This window comes from Coptis chinensis, chromosome 8 (assembly GCF_015680905.1).
Source record: "Coptis chinensis isolate HL-2020 chromosome 8, ASM1568090v1, whole genome shotgun sequence".
Classification (NCBI taxonomy): Eukaryota; Viridiplantae; Streptophyta; class Magnoliopsida; order Ranunculales; family Ranunculaceae; genus Coptis; species Coptis chinensis.
The window spans coordinates 36,738,450-36,758,041 of record NC_141463.1 but is presented as its reverse complement, the minus strand read 5'-3'; the positions used below and the strand labels follow the sequence as shown (position 1 = coordinate 36,758,041).

The 19,592-nt window shown below is 36.3% G+C and overlaps 1 protein-coding gene across 1 annotated transcript; it reads right to left on the bottom strand.

Annotated features, from left to right (window-relative positions):
• Positions 1-16,279: 16,279 nt before the first annotated feature.
• Positions 16,280-18,718, bottom strand: LOC147481350 (L-ascorbate oxidase homolog). Its single transcript, XM_086580044.1, is given in 4 exon segments — positions 16,280-16,535; positions 16,537-17,896; positions 17,983-18,240; positions 18,634-18,718. Coding segments are annotated over 3 exon segments (1,662 nt in total). The 5' UTR covers positions 18,225-18,240; positions 18,634-18,718; the 3' UTR covers positions 16,280-16,475.
• Positions 18,719-19,592: the final 874 nt, after the last annotated feature.

Below are 19,592 nucleotides of genomic sequence, written 5' to 3'. Positions count from 1 at the left end.
TTTATAAGGGTTACAATGAGCTCTAGAAGCATTCCAAACCGTCATTTGTTTCCTAATATAAATAGACTTCTTCCAGAGTCCAACTTCATCTCCAAAACTGAAAAGAAATTGGCTACAGTGTCGATTCATGCGTCTGAACGCACTATTCATGCGTCCCATACTTAATCAATGCGTCTGGACGCTCGATCTATGCGTCCCAAATGCATGGGTCGCGTCTGGACGCACGATAGTCGCGTCTCAAACGCGAGACTCTATTTTTCCACCTTTGGTCTATTTTTCTTTTATCTTTTGCGGGTTTTGGTCCAAGCAACGAATCCTTTGGCCTTGGGCTTCCAAATAGGCTTTAAAATAGGTCCAAGTCGCATCTTTAATAGCTTCAATTCCTTAGCCTTCTCCATGATTGTCCATGGGCTTCCCATGTGATCCTTAATGCTCCGAATTGCTCCATTTTATCTCTTTTTCTCTAATATTCTACAAAACTCTCTTTTTCACCTGTAGAATCTTAAAACATAACTTATAAACACTATTAGTTCACTAAGATGGCTAAATAAGAGGCATAATCGAGGGTTAAATTGCACTTTTTGAGCACTTATCATGTTGCAAAGAGATGCTATGGATGAAGAGGTTCTTCGATAAACTAGGGCTAAAACATAAACAGTTTGTAGTTTTATGTGACAGTCAGAGCGCCATCCATTTGAGCAAGAATCCGAGTTTTCATTCTAGATCCAAACACATACATGTGCATTATCATTAGATTAGAGAAGTACTCGAAGACAAACATTTGTGTATTGAAAAGATCCATACCGACATGAATGGGTTGGATATGATGACCAAAGTCTTACCGAAAAGTAAGTTTGATGTTTGTTGTTCTACCGCCGGAATGGTAGCACACTCCTCCTGTTGATTTGGAAATTGCATGGAGGTTTCTCCCCTCACTGTTCGGGAGGGGGAGATTATTGGAGTTATCCCTCACATGAGGAAGAAGAAGAAATTAGCAATGTTTGCGTGAAGAGGTCCGAAAGCACGCCACAAGGTTGATTAATTAAGACGCAAGCTGGCGCCGCGCCTTTAGTAATGGAAAAATGAAACAAGTTGTTGAGGCGGCGTCGCCGACATTAACCTTCTTGAGCCGCTAGCGCCCATGCTTATAATTGCTGTTTCTAATTCACTACAGTAACCGCAAATTTTGTTTTTTGGTATATAAACCTAAAACAAGATTTTGGAAAACCTAGCACAATTGAAACCCAATTTTGAGAGCTCTCAAAATTGAGAGATAACCTTTGCAGAGAGAAAAACCTGTAAAAATAGAGGAGTAATCTAGTAAGGTGAGAAACTGAAAGAAGTGATTGTAATCTTCCTTCCCACTTTATAAAAAGATTAACTCTTGTGGAAGTAGACATCATTGGCTGAACCACGATACATCTTTGCGTTGTGGTATACTTGTTCTTCTCTTTACATTATTATTTGTTGTTGATAGTTGTTTAGAAAGTTGGGCATGCTAACTAGGTTGTAGTGGATATTTAGAATTTGTCTGGAGTAGAAGTGTTTCATATTACAAGTTATCTGTGTAGTGGAGATCGATTGGTATCGGTATTAACCCCAACACGCCATTGGTACTGGCACACGCCAGTACTATTGTCGCGCGACATTACCACTGTCGCCCCCAAGTTAAAAAAAAAAACTCACGCGACAATCCCACTGTCGCACCAAATTGAAAAAGTAAAAAAAAAATAACTCGCGCGACATTAGTAGTGGATCGTGCTAGTACCACTGGAGCGTAGTGCTGGTCAAAATAAAAAAAAAATATTCGGCGACATTTGCAATGGTGCGCAACATTACCAATGTCGCTCTGCATCCGCATCCAAATTGCCAAATTTGATAACACAAATGTGAACGGACAGATAATGCGACCGAATATACTACCACCTAGAGTTGAAATTCCGAAAAATTCCGATTTTTTTCTTTAAATTTGAAAATTTTGACAGGTGATACTACCACCTAGAGATGCTCTTAGTATGAGAATCATAAAATAGAAAAATTTTAAACAACATAATTTATTTATTATTTAAAACAAAATCATTTATTTTGTCTAAACATTCACCAACTTTATTTGATGGCTATAATTGTAAGTGATAATATGGATATATGAACAACAAACTATTGCAATATGGAATATATAATACAATTTCTCGTGTGATAGTATTCCAGTTTCTCATGTGATACTTTTTCCAATTTAATACACATTAAACTATACTAGCAAATGTGCACGCCCCTCTGGCCCAATTGAATCGGTCTTTAAAAAACAGTTGTTTGCCGGCAAACATAGCATATATGCACTTTTTCCAATTTTATAATCAAACATGAGCATGGGCTGAAATTTAGAAGAGGAGCTTGGTAAAATAGAACAAAAACAATTACCATTTTAAAACAAAATATTGACTTTCTCCAACATATTACCATTTCAACAGGTACTACACAACTTACAACAACGAATACAAGAGTACAAGACACAGTGTGCTCAAAAAATAAACAGATGAAGTCTTTTCTTTATTAAAAGAGTATCGCAAAATGTAATACTATGACCCCCAAACTACAAAGCTACTCTCAACACCAACTGGCCGGGCTTTGTCATAAGACTGTCATACAAAAATTTAATCCAATAGAAGCACAATATTACACTAAGAACCTAGGTCGGAGCTACATGTCATAAGTATATATTTGGAATTCAAATAATAGCTAAATCAAATATGTGATTACAAAAGCAACATAACTGAAAAGTTCAATGACATGCATGTTTTCACGTAAATTGTGGGTTTAAAAAAAAAAAAGGTAAAACAAACATAGGGATGCATTCATTCTCACCTGAGATCTGTTTGTCGAGCCTTTAAATGTAATGCAGTAACATGTTCGCTGACATAGGCCCAATAGAATGGACGTGATAGTAAAGAGTTTTAATTGATCAAGACATAAAACAATCATGGTAAACAATTAAGCATAATTTCCACAAAAGCAAGAACGAATCCTACATACTAGACTATCTCATTAATTCGATCAGAAAACATATAATAAATATTAAATTAAACATTCATAAGAAAAAGGCATAAGAAAAAGGAAAAGGAAAAGGAAAAAAGACCAAGGTCAACAAACCTATGTAATACTGATGGAAATCTTTAAGTGCCATTACAACTTCGATCCTAAAATCGGAAACACTCATTTAAGGGGGAAAAAACCAAAAACAATCTGCACCGATGAGGACCTAGATCAAAAGTATAACATTAATTATCTCACCATACAATCCCGAAGCCAATGGAGTTGATAAAAAAAGATTGGATAGAATAAACACATTGGTGGTCTTTTCTTCAATATAATGTTTTAACTTGTCCTATTGATCTGCCTAAACCCAAGGACCATAAGGATTTTTTGGCAAAAGTCACCCCTGAACTTGCCCCCGATAACCACTTACCCCCCTAAACTTTTTTCTAAGCGAAAAAAAACTCTCAACTTGTTTATGCCCAATGCAACTGTTAATTGCAACAATCCCGTTAGTAACATTAGACTTTTATGACGTCATATATAATTTTTTCAATTGGTTTTCTTTGTTTTCGGAAAAAGCCCAAGAAAAAAACTCAAACTTGTGATATCAACTATTGATGAATTGATTTTGAATGTGATGCAAGGGTACAGCTGTAGAATACTTTTTCTCCCCAAAAGAGATTTGCAAAAGTTTCAGAAACACAAGTAGTCCACCAATTGCAATCACACACTTCAAAGTTCAAATGAAACCAGTTTAAGTCCGAACCTTGGGAATTACTAGTAGGTGAACTTGATACATAAGTACCGGTGGAAACTGAAAGTGCTGGTGTGGATCCTGGAACCACCAGTTGAGGGGATATAGGTGACTGCTGACTGAGATTGAATCCGTTGGACGACAATGCTGATGGTGGTGCTGGCGTATATGCTTTTGATAACAATGTAGGAGAAGGCTCTTGCGAGTTCAAGTGATTCGTCTTTCCTTGAGATGCTTGCATGTTGATCTTTATCCTGAACCCTAGTCATAAAGTTCAATCAATAGATTAACAACCGAAATTTCATAGACAAATTTGTGACAGGGTTTTAATTTGGGGATTTTAGTCTGAGCACGTTGGAGAAGATGTATGTTATGAGTGTTGTTGGGCTTGGGCTTGGGCTTGGCTCTTCCGAAATTACATATGACATCATAAAAATGGAATGTTACTAACGGCATTGTTGCAATTAACAGTTGTGTTGGGCATAAGCAAGTTGAGGGATTTTTTCGGTTAGAAAAAAGTTTAGGGGGGTAAGTGGTTATCGGGGGCAAGTTCAGGTGTGATTTTTGCCAAAAATCCGACCACAAGTGGTTCACTTGCATCATAGCCTACCATCTCATCACTTTTTTGCAAGTATTTCAAAACACCTTCAGACGTACCAATATCACAATTCTACTAACAAAGGAAGAGAAAATGAGACAATGTAGTCAAATGTTTTTTTCTTTACCACACAGATATAGGTATAGATCGACTTAAGAGAAAACAAAAATATAGGATGAAATTTTGCTTTAATGAGGGTTCCCTTGCTACCAACTCTCTTCCTTCTGCAAAACCAAGTCGAATCGGCCAGTGAGACCTCCTATATACTTTGGAGACGGCTCAGATAGCCACTGTACCTTGACCGCACTGTGTCATGGGAAACTTGAAGGATCTCATTGTAGAGATCAATTAGGTAGCTCTCCATCTCAAATTCTTCATGCATTCAGAGCCTATCCAGGATGAGGTTCTGCATTAAAAAGAGGCAAGTTTGTTGCAACTCATTCTCTATGTGCAATAATGGCATGTCAAGCTATTGGATCTGTATCATCGAGCCAATCTCCTATAGTTTTGACAAAAGGTGTGTGTTGTTGATTATGTCATGAGCAACGTTTTTGAATGAAGCCAAAGATGAGATATGCCAAATAGGGCCATGTACGACACTCAAATAATGGTATTGGACCTAAATAAGAAACCATCAAATCTCTTATAAATACTGCAATTACAGCTAATTAAATAATTTTGGCCTTAACTATGATGCACCAAGTTTCAATCTCAAGAACCATATAATCTGCACTACAAAATAGTGCAATTTTTAATGTCAGAAAATTAAGAATTTATCCCAATAGAACTTAAGACGACTTCATGCTTTTCTTGTTGGAATTCTCCTTTGTGTATTTCAAACTACTTGTGTATACAAAGTGGAGAAGTAGAATAATGAGTGTTCCCTCCTACTTTATGTTTGTGTGATAGTCCAACATTGGTAAGCTACCACTAACTTTGTCGGGTTCGGGCTTGACTTTGGGCTTCTCATGTGTGATATGTTAGTGGGCTTAACCATTTCCCAAAACCAGTTTTGCTTCTTGAGCAAGTTTTGTATTCCTTATTATAATAGGTTTATAATATTGTATTAGAAACAAAAACAAACCTTTGATCTCTATATAAACAGGACTTATGTCCAGATCTAAGTACTCAATGAAGAAACCCAAAAACCTTTTCTTTCTCTTCTTCCTCCAGCCGCCAGAGAGAGTTCTGTTGTTGTTCTAGAGAGTAGCCTATTGAAGTGTATCTTAGTCTACTTCAGTCATTGAATCCTGTGAGTAGAGACGCATGTGAAGCCTTTACACCTGAGGGGGCGAAATCTCTTCTTAAGGACAGTGTATTCACACACCTTGACAGTCTGTTCTTCTTTTGTCCTTTTGTTCTATTCGATTATCTAACCACTATTTCAACACTTCTCACATTGTTGTCAATATTCAAGCCAATTTTAAGTTAAGAAGCCATTTCAAATCATTAAATGTTATTCAAGATATATATTATTATAAGTTGTTTCTGTATGTCAGAGTGTAGAGTACGCACACGCTCTATTTAAGCACAATTAGAGCACGCCCGCGCCTCGCATCCTGTTTAGCTATACTCGCACCGTTGTGTTTGTACAAATCTTAGATCTTTGTTATTTTAGTTTCTATTTAGGAACTTGTAATATCTATATAAACCATTGTATGAGACCTAGAAATCAATCAAGTAAATATTCTCAAATCTCTCTTTCTAATTTATCATGGTATCAGCCTAATTTTGATCCAACCCCTAACCCTAACCCTAACCGCTCTAAGCTTCTGCCTCCTCTCAATTCTCGATGGTCGACGCCTCAAACACCAATAATGACTCTCCTCTAGGTTTCGATGATCCTTTCTTTGTACACCACTCAGATAGTCCCACAGCTATTCTCGTCTCTCCTCTGTTATCCGGTGACAATTATCCGACTTGCTTACAGTCTATCTCTAGAGCCCTTCGAGTAAAGAATAAGTTTGGTTTTGTTGATGGCTCTGTCACACCTCCCACTACTCCCAAAGAAAAATCCAAGTGGTCGCGATGTGATGATCTTGTTGCTTCATGGATTCTCAATTCTGTTACTCCAGATATCCGTGGAAGCATCCTCTATGCCGACTCTGCATCCGAAATCTGGAAAGATCTAGGTGACCGTTTTTCACAAACTAATGCACCCAAGGTCTTTCAACTAAAGGATTCTGTCACTCTTCCCAAACAAGATAATCGTCCGGTATCTGTTTACTTCACTTTGCTTAAATCTTTATGGGATGAATTAAGTTCTTTGTCTACTATGCCTGCTTATACTTGTGGCCATGCATCTATTTTTGCCAAAGAGATTGAAGACGGTCATTCTATGAAATTCATGCAAGGCCTAGATGCTCGTTTTCAATCCATTCGTAGTCAAATTCTCTTAATGGATCCTTTTTCTCATAAGTCCAAGATTTATTCTTTAATCCGATAGGAAGAGAAGCAACAAGAGATTCATGCAGTCTCTCTTCCTTCTGCTCCAGACGGTGCTACCCTGAGTACCCACTTTCAAAAGACCAACTGGGCCTCTTCTTCAAAATCAGGCCCGTCTAAATCTCCGCAGCACAACACTAGTTCGCAACAGCCTCGAGCGCGCGCCCTCAGATATAGGGCAACCAGAGCGCGCATGCGCTCGCCCATTCTACAATCATTGTAACCGAATTGGACATCATATTGGTACATGTTACAAACTGCATGATTATCCCCCCAAGCCTGCTAAAGCCAATTCGGTTGCTACGGACTCCAATTCTCCTATTTTCTCCACAGAACAATATAACCAATTTCTCAGTTTGCTCGATTCATGTAGCACCACTTCACAAGCAAACCTGACAGGTATTTCTCTCTCGTGTTTTTCTAAATCCATATGGATCATTAACTCTGGTGCTACCAATCATGTTTGTTCATCTTTACATCTGTTTTCTCATTATCATACTTGTTTAACACATTCTACTCTTAAACTTCCGGATGGAACCGACCATTTAATCACTCATGTTGGTAATGTTATTCTCTCTCCTTTATTATGTCTTGACAATGTTCTGTTTGTTCCCACCTTTCATTTTAACTTACTTTCCATTAGTGAACTAGTCAAGTCTCATCCTATCTCTGTCCCGTTCACTAATAATCCTTGCCTTTTTCAGGACCAGTTATCGAAGAAGATGATTGGATTGGGATGGCTTAATGGGGGACTCTAACATCTTCAACTAGCTTCCGTTTGCTCATCCCACAACTCCACCACTAATAATTTATGGCATTATCATTTAGGACATCTCTCTTCCACTCCTTTGCAAATTTTAGCTAAGTAATTTCCTTTTATTTCTAGTTCTAATAATGCTACTTGCCATGTATGTCCGCAAGCTACGCAAACACATTTATCTTTTTCTTATAGTTCAATAAAAACAATTATACCTTTTCAAATGATCCATTGTGATATTTAGGGTCCTTTTCATTCACCATCCTATTCTAATGCTCGTTTTTTCTTAACTATTGTTGATGACTTTAGTCGTGCTACATGGATTTATCTTATGACTGTCAAATCTGAAACTGCCATGCATTTACAATCTTTTTTTTTCCATTATTCATACTCAATTTCATTCTACAATAAATTCGCTCATATCTGGCCATGGCAATATTGATGACCATTTTCATAAAATCCAAGTTCTTCGATCCGACAATAGATCCGAATTTATATCCCATAACATGCAACAATTTTTTTTTTCCAAACATGGGGTTATCCACCAACGTAGTTGCGTTGCTACTCCCCAACAAACTGCTGTTGTTGAAAGAAAACATCGTCACTTACTCAACGTTGCACGAGCATTACGTTTTCAAGCTCATCTCCTATTATTTTTCTGGGGTGAATGCATTCTCACCGCAAACTATCTCATTAACAAAATTCTTAGTCCTTTGTTAAATGACAAATTACCTCATGAGCTTTTGTTTACAACACCTCCCTCTATTGCCCATCTTCGTGTTTTTGGTTGTTTATGTTTTGCTCATAACACTTCCATTAAAAATAAGTTTGATCACCGAGGTAAACCTGGCATCTTCATTGGTTATCCTTATGCTCATAAAGGATATCACATTTATGATCTATCTTCTAAAATAATTTATACATCCCGTACGTGATTTTCCATGAGCATGCATTCCCCTATCAACATTTATCTTCCCCACCATCACATCTGTTGTTTATCCCTTACCCATCCCAGACAATGAAACTTTTGACATTCAATCCTCTCCTCAGAGCTCCGTGGTAAGAGCGTCGCACCCTCTCGATCCAAATAAATCTAAGCTACCATCCCTCCCTGTAACTCTAGTAGTAGTCGTCGCGCCCCTCGATCCAAAGACAATCTTCCATCTGTTACTCTGTCACCTGCAATTTTGGAACTCCCTCAGCCACCACAACTCAACCCTCCTACCTTACCTCGATCTACTAGAGTGCGAAACCTCCCGCCACTTCTCATCAAAGATTATCACTACCCTACTCTCACCAAGGCACCTATAGTCCTTCGTTCGGCCAACCTCATCCAATTGGACTCTAAGGTAACATGGTCTTCCACTCCATATCCTATGGCTTTCTATGTTTTTGACACTCATTTTTCTACTTGTCTTAAAACTTTTTTGTATAAAGTGTCTTCTTCAGTTGTTCCTACATCTTTTTCTCAAGCTGTCAAAATTCCAGAATGGAGAGCTGTTATGGATGCTGAAATTGCAGCTTTGGAACAGAATAACATATGGACTCTTGTTCCGTTATCCTCTCATCATAAGCCTATTAGTTGTAAATGGGTTTTCAAGATTAAATATCATTCAAATGGTTCTATTGAACATTACAAAGCTCGTCTTCTTGCCAAGGGTTACAATCAGATTGAAGGCCAAGACTATCATGACACTTTTGCACCCATTGCTAAATTAGTCACTGTTCGATTACTTCTCTCCATTGCTGCTACCAGACATTGGTCCCTTCATCAGCTGGATGTCACCTTTCTCCAAAGCGATTTGGATGAAACTGTCTATATGACCTTACCTCCTGGCTTCACCAAACAGGGGGAGCATAGGATCTGTCGCCTCAATAAGTCTTTATATGGACTTAAGCAGGCTTCTCAGCAATGGTTTACCAAACTATCTACCACTCTTATCACTGCCGACTTCATTCAGTCTAAGTCTAATTATTCTCTATTCAACGTTACAATTACCATAATGTTGAGAAAACAACAAAGTTAGTTACATTGTGCAACGACTAAGATACAGAACATCACGACCTTAGCTTCTAAGGAGTGACAATGCATAATTATCAATCCGTACTTGTTTCACTGCTACGTGTGTGAAGCTGGTCATACTGCCATCAAAGTACAATATATCTTTTGCTCCAAACTAATTTGTACGGATTGAAAAATCACATCAATGTTCTATTGTTGTTAACACGTACGTTGTAATCAATAGCGCTTTAACACATTCGTTGCTTGAGCCAGTCATGCATTCTATAGTCTATGACAATAAAAGGAAGCCAATACTGATGAGTCACGATTTTTACTTCTACAGCCTATTCATAAATATGTGTAACGCAATAGCTAAACTATGTAAATGAGATAAGGAATTGTTTTGTGCCACTAAAAAAGTTCCCTGCCTACAACCAATTTCAAAACGAGAATGAAAGAACAATAAATGGGAAAAAGAGCCATACACAGAATCTATGACAACCACCAAGAACTTTGCGGCTAAGAAAGTATGCGACGTCATAAGGAAGTTCTAATTATTTTTGTGATGCTTGTTGCTTGGAGTCGCGACATAACAACAACTCTTTAGAATTGCAATCTTGAGGTCCTTCGTACAAAACACCTGCTGATAAATGTTTTAACTTTTCCAGTTCATTAAATATCCTCAACAAAGATGACACATGTTTCCATTGCAATCAAAACACAATCACAATGCTCAAATTCACAAACAAATTATCAAACACACTTTATAATTACAAACCAAACTTCTTTTATGGCAAGCTAATTTTAAGACGAACGCTTCTTTCATTTTTCTAGCCAAACTACCTCATCCAGGTCCATGACATAAATGAATGAAAACTTATATAAATCAACCATATTTGATCGCTCACTAAGGAAAAAGACCAAATATTATTCATTTCTATATTTATAAAATAAACAAAAAAGTGCAGTTTCACCTTTTCATATCCAAATAATTGATTAAAGATATAGTTTCTAGCAAAATCCAGACAAACACCACTTCTTGATATAAAATAAAATAAAAATAAATAGTGAAATTTATTTGAAAAATCAAAGAAAAATTGGAGCACCTGACATGAAGTGGTATCCACTAAATTAAATTCCCTAATTTGGAATGTTGATTGTAATAAATTAGGTGACTCCCAAAATTGCATCATGAAACCAATTGTTCATATATACTCCTAATTGGTTCATATATGAGTCCTAAAACCAATTGTTCATATTAGTATATATATCAGTGGGAATACTCCTAAAAACCTCCTCGAAAATTAGTGGTATTAGTACATATCAGTGGGAATACTCCTAAATTAGTTCATATTAGTAATATCATCAAACATTGGGAATATGACTTCATTATTTCCGAGGAATACCTAATTTAGAAGGAACTATACACTAAAGTGTTCTAGCAATTCATGGACTCCCAAAATTCATTAGTTCACTTCCAAAGATAATTTGTCATACTTCATCAACTGGGACCAGTGCTAGCTTTCAACCTTTCACATATGAATATTGTATGATTATTTATTTCCAACTAATTATCTACAAAGAAAAAATATTATTTCCACCTCTGGGGTTTACACGTTAAATTGGCAATACAAAGTTTTCGCTACACAGAAAAAGCTTCCAAAGGATTTTATACTTCGGGAAATGATCTCATATGAAATTAGAGCAAATCCATGAGATGAATGGAAAATATCAACATGCTCACACGGACACAGAGTATAGGCACCCGTGTAAATGTAACAAGAGCAAAACTTGTAAAAAAAAAAGGCGGTAGGGGAGGGGGAGCAAAACCATAGGACTAAAGTCTTAGATACATATTAAATTGCCAAAAAAAAAATATGTGAAGAAACAATATGAAACTATCAATATGTTGAAAATTAACTGTTATTGTTAGAACATACTCCCAGGATTGATTCCTAACATATAAGTAACTTTGGTGACAAAATTAACAATAAAGTCAAGAGAACATTATGCAGTTAATGAAAGTTTAGAAAGTTCTATAGAGAATGAGATAAGTAACTTACCGGATAAAAAAAAATCATTTGTTTTGATTGTTTCAAAATTCAACACAATTCTCGACTCGAATGTGGGGAAGCCGGTTCCAGTCCTCTCATCTTCTATGTAGCTCTGGATAAATTTAAAAATTAATAAAACAAATATATATATATATATATATATATATATATATATATATATATATATATATATATATATATATATATATACCATGGTTTATACCATGTTTTTTATACCATGTCCCTTAACTTTGCCTACAATGTGAATTATAACCTAATTTTTTGTGGATGTGTTCAACTAACCATAAATACCACCTCTATAAAATTTCACCTTATTTGATAATGTTTAGCTATGTCAAAAGATGTTTGCAAAATCGAAAAATCTGAACCATTAAAAAAAATTTAAAGTTTACAACAACTTTTAACTAGGTTAGAGATTTCCAAATGAGATGAATTTTTGTGGAGATGTTATATATGGTTAGTAGATCATATCCACAAATTATTAGCACTTAATTCATCTTGTAAGGGGTGTGGTATAAACTATGGTATAAAAAGTATGGTAAACGGAACCTCGCTTTCGATATATATATATATATATATATATATATATATATATATATATATATATATATATATATATAGTCTACACTTGAATAGAAGACACAAATAAGTTTAACATACCTTTCAAGCACACGAGGCTTATAAGAAAAAAGAATTAAATATATAGTTGTTGATAGTCCAGACAATTAAAATAACATCATCATATTTGGTCAGGTACGTACTAAAGTAATATTTAAATTAAAATAAGTTGCGGAATGTAGTTATAGTTTATCCAGAAGTGCATGCTGACAAATTTGTTATCGAAATTGATCAAATGTGATGCATGCAAAGATGGTAAATATGAAAATGTATTTCATTTGATTGAAAAGAGGAACATAATCAAAAGGTGATCCAAAATATCCCAATAGACAACTTTTATTCGAATAATACCGGATTCGAGAACGAAGAAGATGTTCAAGAGTGAAACCAGTTCACCTAAATTTCAAACTGGATGAAGATAAACTTATCCTTGATGCACACAACTTGAAAGATCGACAGAGTGCTTCTGAACAGTATTGACTGCAAACAACAAAAGAGAATAGGTAAAAAAAAACTTGTGGAAACGTACTAAAGGCTCCATACCCCTCCCAATGGGAAAATTTGGTTTTTGATGTTGTAGAAGCATTTTCTATGACGGCTGCTTGACTTGATCTTACCTTGGGACCTTTTTATGTAACACTAATCTAGTCATTCTAGTATAAATTTTAAAGTGAAATGGAATCATCTTTTTTTATTTAAGCCTTTTTTATATCATAGCATCCAATGAAGATGTAAAGACTGTATTGGAATGATCCTTATAAGGCTCAAATTACTTTTTAGAACGTAAGTGATTTTGATATGAACAATGTTAATGAAAAATCTAATCATAGCTGAGATGAATAAAAAAAACTTTCCATGACTACTGTGTGGATGACTATGAGGGGCACAATGACACTTGACCATCTAGTGTTAGAGTAAAGCCTTAAAGGCTTAACCACATCTAGTAAAATGAGCTACCTTAAGGAGATTGTTTATCATGTCACATTAAACATGGAATGCTCTAAACAAAGTTGTTATAAATAATTAAATATGCATATACGAAATTAGGAGTAAAATCATTCCAAGAAAGAACATGGTCACGAAGTGTTAGATTAGACATCTGCCCAGTCACTGTAAAGAATGGGAAGGGACATCAAATATTTGTAGGTAGGTGTGCGGAATTGTCAGATCTCCAGTTACTTAATTATTGCAGACTCTGTTTTGGTAATGCATCAAGGCAAGTTGGAGACAAAAGTTCATAAAACTGAACCACCAAACCAACTTGGTCAAAGGTGCGGTAAAGGCTAAAGAACCACAAAATCATATTATAATTGACCACAAAGAAAAACAGTCTAAATTAAAAGTAGAAATATATAAACACAACAAATCTAATAGAAGTATCAACAATTAAAAGCAGAAATATTTAAAAAAGCAACATGTTGGCTTATCAGTAATGAGATTATGTCCATTATGATTCGGAAAAACACACACACACAAAATACTAGATTCTCACTTATTGAACATGCAAGCCACTGATTAAATGCATGGCTCTTGTAAGATGTCCATTTCTATTTAGCAAATCCACTATGCCCATAGGCTAACAGCGCAACGACAACAGAATCAACCCTATTAGATTCGATGCCAACTGATTTAATTTCTAATGAACTTTGCAAGCCCCATACATGGTTGGATAACCATGGAGGATGAGATTAGAGTTGTCGAAGAGTTCATTTTTTTATCTAGCCCATCCAATGAACATATCATAAATGATACCAAGAGGAGGTTGGTCTTGTTTGTTATTAAATGGTGATATAGAACATCGACTACGACTTATAAGCATATCGAAGCATACAAATTTAATAAACAAACCATATAGTCTATTATAAACATCAAAGTCAAAAGAGCAAAGAAAGTGAAATAATAATATTATCTAGAATGAAGAAAACATAACAAATTTACAGAACATCTATCCATTATCACATACAGAAAATCACCTGGATTGAAGGTGCTATGTCAAACTAAATTTGTTGTCCATATTTAGTATGATAAACTAAATTAAAAGTTATCTAATATGGACTATTTTAAGTGCAATGCCATCTTAAAAGGTTTATCATATTATGTCCAACTAAAGTGCAATGTTGTTCTCATTATCACATAGGACAGCTTCATTCCAGGTCCTTCAAGGTATAATATACATATGTATGAGTATTTAGAATCTTACACATCTGCTCCTTTACACATTAGGAAAATCCCGCACAATAATGACAACCGTTTTTGTTTGCTACTCAACCCCATGGCTCCATTTCAGTTGGTAAGGCACTGGAAAACCACCCATAAAAATGAGCATTGAATCCAAATTCAACCCCAAATGAAGACATATATAGTAAGTCACCACTCTTGCTAAACCAATAAAAAAATATTCAACATTCCAATCTATGAGTTAACGAAAATGAAATAAACAAAAAAGCAATTCAAAACCATCAAATTAAAATGATTGTGAAAGCAAATCATCAAATTTAGGAAGCGGGAGAAGGGGTTCAAAAGTATTGAAAAGAGGACATCTCCTGAGGGTCGGACTGGTTTGAATAGTGTCAAGTTTTAAGAAGGAAAATATAAAGATAGCATGCAATCGTAACAATGTTTTACAACCACGAGCAATACATATTAGAATTCAAAGTGAACTCACCTGCTACAGGTGGAATTAGTCTCTTTCATGGTGAAATCCTACTATAGAAATCATGAAAATGAAAAGTTATAAAATCAGAGTTACAAAAGATCAATCAAAAGAATAACAATAATGACCAATGACCACACTCAGGCCTATATTCAATTCTGGCTACTTCGAACCTGATGAGTAAATACCCATCAATATATAAACAACAACATAGCAAAATTAAACACAATCAAGTCTCATTTCACAATATATTAAAATCAATGCATAAATCGTAATATGCATACACAAAAAGTTGAATATAACTAAAAACCAATCATCAGATCACCCATATTACCTTAGATTACCTTAGATATTGCTTGGATACGTAAAAACTCGAACCTACATTCCCTTAAAAAAAAGCAAACTCAGAAACCCATCACCAAACAAACAACAAAAAATTAACAAAATCCCAACAAATATCACCCCTTACCCATTACCATAGACTGATATGCAAAGTTGGACTTGAACTCAGCCCTGACAACACCACTATGACCGTGAGGCCCACTAACTTTTCCCCCAGACGAGCCTGCAATGAGACCCATTCTTCATTTTTATTCACACCCAGTCTTGATGAAAGAAACAAACATTATAGAAGAGGACGAAGATATGCGCAAGAGCTTTAAATCAATATCGATATCGAAATCAAGTAATCAAATACAACAGGAGAAATATATTACCTTTTGAAACCGATATATATATATATATATATTGTTTTTTTGCTTTACTTCTAATAATAATCGACAGTAGAGAGACAATTAAGGATCTATGTTTTGTTTTTTTTTGGCTTTCAGTTTTAGTTTTTTTAAGAGAGAGCAAATTAGGAGAGATTTGGGAGAGAGAAATGGGCACATAAGAAGAAGAGAGAGACGTCTGGTTTCTTTGCATTTAAATTCGGTATAAATGGTAATAATTTGGCAATTAATGTGAAGGTTAAGTCGCGAACAATTGAATAGTGACGTGTAGTTGATTTCCGACTTGAATTTACATATACGTCCTTAAGGGTATTATGTAATCTTAAAAGTATAAATGGTAGTAAATTTTGAAATGACAAAGTAGTCCTTCTTAAAGGCATTGAATAATTTGTTTGAATATTTTATCAAGGATATTTAGTGGTAAAAAAAAGGCAGGTCCAATTTAAATGCACATGTTAATTTTATGGTGTACTCTACTAATTGAGATGCTACTAATAGAGATGGGCAAGACATATAATAATAATAAATAAATGAACAAATAGAACCTTTACTGCTGAGGAAAAAACCAATTCACATTGTGGGAAAGAACAATCTATATTGAACATGTGAAGTGTATTGAGAAATGAACGATTTCCATTGAAAACCAGAGAATACAATTGAGCGATGAAACTAAATGATATTGCATTTCTTATTGTCTTAAACTATTTGGTGGTTTTGCCCAGTACTCGTATTTTGGGGATCACACATACATTACAGCCACAAAACACAACCTTTCATATAGATATAGAGGTACATAAGGAAAAAACAAATTAGATTGTGTAGGGAGCTGGCATGGGCAATCCCTTGACAACACCGCAAAGATTCAAGGTAATCAGGAATATTGTACTCATCTCTGAGGGAGCGAGCAGGTGATATAACACTGAAGTATAGTTGTTGTCCAAGGTAGTATCTGTCCCAGCTGTTTGCTCTCACGTTCCACATACCTGCATTATCGAAAGTCAACAGTATGGCTACCCATGAGCCGGGATACACATGGATTGAGTGCCTGCTCACTGCATCTAGAAGATTGTAGTTCTTGCGCTTTTCGGGGCTCCATTTTCCACCTTCTATAGCGACTGGGAAGAAGGAGTATCCATCCAAATGCCATGACTGAATTGACTTTTCAGGGTTCTCAAAGATGACTTCAATGAAGTCGCGGAATGTTGTATTAAGAACATTAGGTTGCACGACAATTTTCTCAGTTGGTGTAGGATCATCTTTAATGGTGTTATACTTGAATACTTTGTCAGATACTCCGAAGTACTCAGCCAACTTAAGTGGCGTTTCTGGGTTCACATGAGAGACACCGTTGATGGCATAGCGGAGCTTTCCATCAACAGTCCCAGCAGAATTGACCAACTTGATGGTGCGAGTGATGTTGATGGTGCCATAGTGGTAAGATCCTTGGGGATTTGGACGGGCTGCACTAGCAGTGAGATTCCAGCGGAATGATCGGAACTGGTTAAGAGACCAAGCCACACCGGTAGGTGCCGGTGGAAGAACAGGGGAAGCAGGACCAACCTTGCTTCCATCAGTGGCTATGTAGTGGATGCCACCGGTGGCACTGAGCAAGTACTTGGTGAAGCGGGTGGATGCAACCATGTAATAATCTTTTGGAGCTTGGTCAGCTGTGACAAGCACTGAGAAGCATTGTCCCAAGTGCACGTCAAGGGAATCATACACATTTTGAACAGTGTGTGACCCGTCCATCTCTACCAACTTCATGGTGTGCCCTTGGATTCTGAAGTTGAGGGAGGTTTTCAACCCAACATTGCATATTCTATACCTGTAGGTCTTTCCTTGTTTCATGGTAAAGAGAGGCTTGTCATCCTTGCCACCGGTTTTACCAGTCTTTCCGTTCAAAAGTACACCAGCAGGTCTTCCAATGGCGTGCCCACTATCAAGTTTCTTCCTTAGAGCGGCATGGCTTTTGGTGTACCAATCGCCGATAAGGACAGTGTAGTCATCCTCAGGGTCAGCGAAGGGGACAGGAATGAGGAGGCGACTGTTAACGCGAAGACCTCCAAAACCACCAACAGCCTTGTGCATGCCTGTGCTTGGGAAGTAGAAGTAGCTCCCGATCTGATCCTTCACCTGGAAGCGGTAAGTGAAATTCTTACCAGGAGGGATAGGACAGTTTGTTCCTAGCATTCCATCTTGCCATGAGTTCTTCCTATGTTGGACGCCGTTCCTACACATTTATCATAATACTGATAGTTAATAATGTGACGGGTAAAAAAGGGGTAGATTGGAACTAATTCTCTCAATTATACATACCATGAAAAAAGGAATGGCTCATCGAGGTTGTTAAAAACATTGACGTGAATGTTGTTGTTGGTGGTGGAATTGATGTTGGGACCGGGGAACTGATTGTTGACGAGAATGACTTGTTGAGGAACACCCAAAGGAGAGATGGTACCATAACTCACATTCCATGTGAAGAAAAGGTAAGGATCTTCCGCTAACACAACGGCCGAGAGGCAGGCAAACAAGAGACAGAGTATCGCCCGACTGGCCATCCTCTCGCAGACAAACCTGTTGTAATGCAACAAGTAAATAAAATATTTGAGAAACAAAATTCCGGAAAATAGCATTTTCAAGATTCAAGATTACTAGTTTGGCCAAAAATGCATTGTTTTTAGAAAACGATGTTGGTTTGACATACATAGATAAGATTTGAATTACTATCTGGTATTTACGATATAAGATCATTTAAAGTTTCGGCTTGTGACTTTGACACTTCACTTTAAGGCATTTCAAAGTTGGAAACCATTGCAAAGAAGATCTATAATTCGACACAGAGACTAAAATTCGTTTCATTGTGAAGAAATAACCTGTTATGATGCATGACTACAACTATACTCTTGTTTTCAATGATGAAAAAACGAGAGTGTAATTGCAAAAGGAATAAAATTGAGTTAAACTTACCACGCAAAAGTTAATACTATGATATATTGAAGATGGAGGTATATAGATATTTAAGAAAACAACCTCGAGGAGCTTGTCTACTCCTCACAAACCATTCTATCAATCCCCTTCTTATACACATTGGTTTGAAAGTTGGACAGAAACTGTCATTACCCGAATACCTCTCCACACCACTCACTCTTGGCCATTAGTTCCATTATTTTTCTCCCTTCCAACTGTTTACTCAATTTAGCTAAGACCTGTGTACCCACCAATTTACCCTTCTTTTTGGCCCCAGTTCCATGGGACTCGGTCTTATTATACACTCAGCAATTCAACTTGACAGTACCAAAATGCTAGGCAAGAACAAAGATTGTCTATCTCCCTCCTCTTTCCTTCGTCATCTCCTTTCTCCACTTCTCCATCCATCCACCCAAGTGTCATTTATCCGTTGTCAAGCATGCAAAGAATGAAGCAACAACTGTAGTATAAAACATTATCACAGGTTCACAAGGAAACTGGAAGTTATAGCGATATATGCCAATAGGGTTATGTGTTTTCTTCTTGTTGAATGAATTATCTCATATTGTATTTTTTTTTTAAACAACCTGAATGTGGCATATCAAAAAGTTCTTTAGAAATAAGAAAATCGTAATAGCTCCCGAGTCTTGTTTTTCATGGAAATGCTGTATCGTAGGTTCCTTTTTCATGAATCCCATAAAAGGATTAACAGCCACAGAAGATATAGGTCATTAGACCCAAATACTTTAACCATGTTGTAGGTAAAGACCATGATACTAGCAAATATACATAGTAGTTCTGGGATCTTTTTGTCTGTATTATTTACTCTAGAGGACAATGTTTTGTGATAATCACTCTCAAACCCATTTTTCTCGTCCAAACAACTCACGGACTCAGTTTTTCTATTTTAATAACCATCAAGAACAAATTGAGTTGGCCAAGTCCATTATAATTTTATT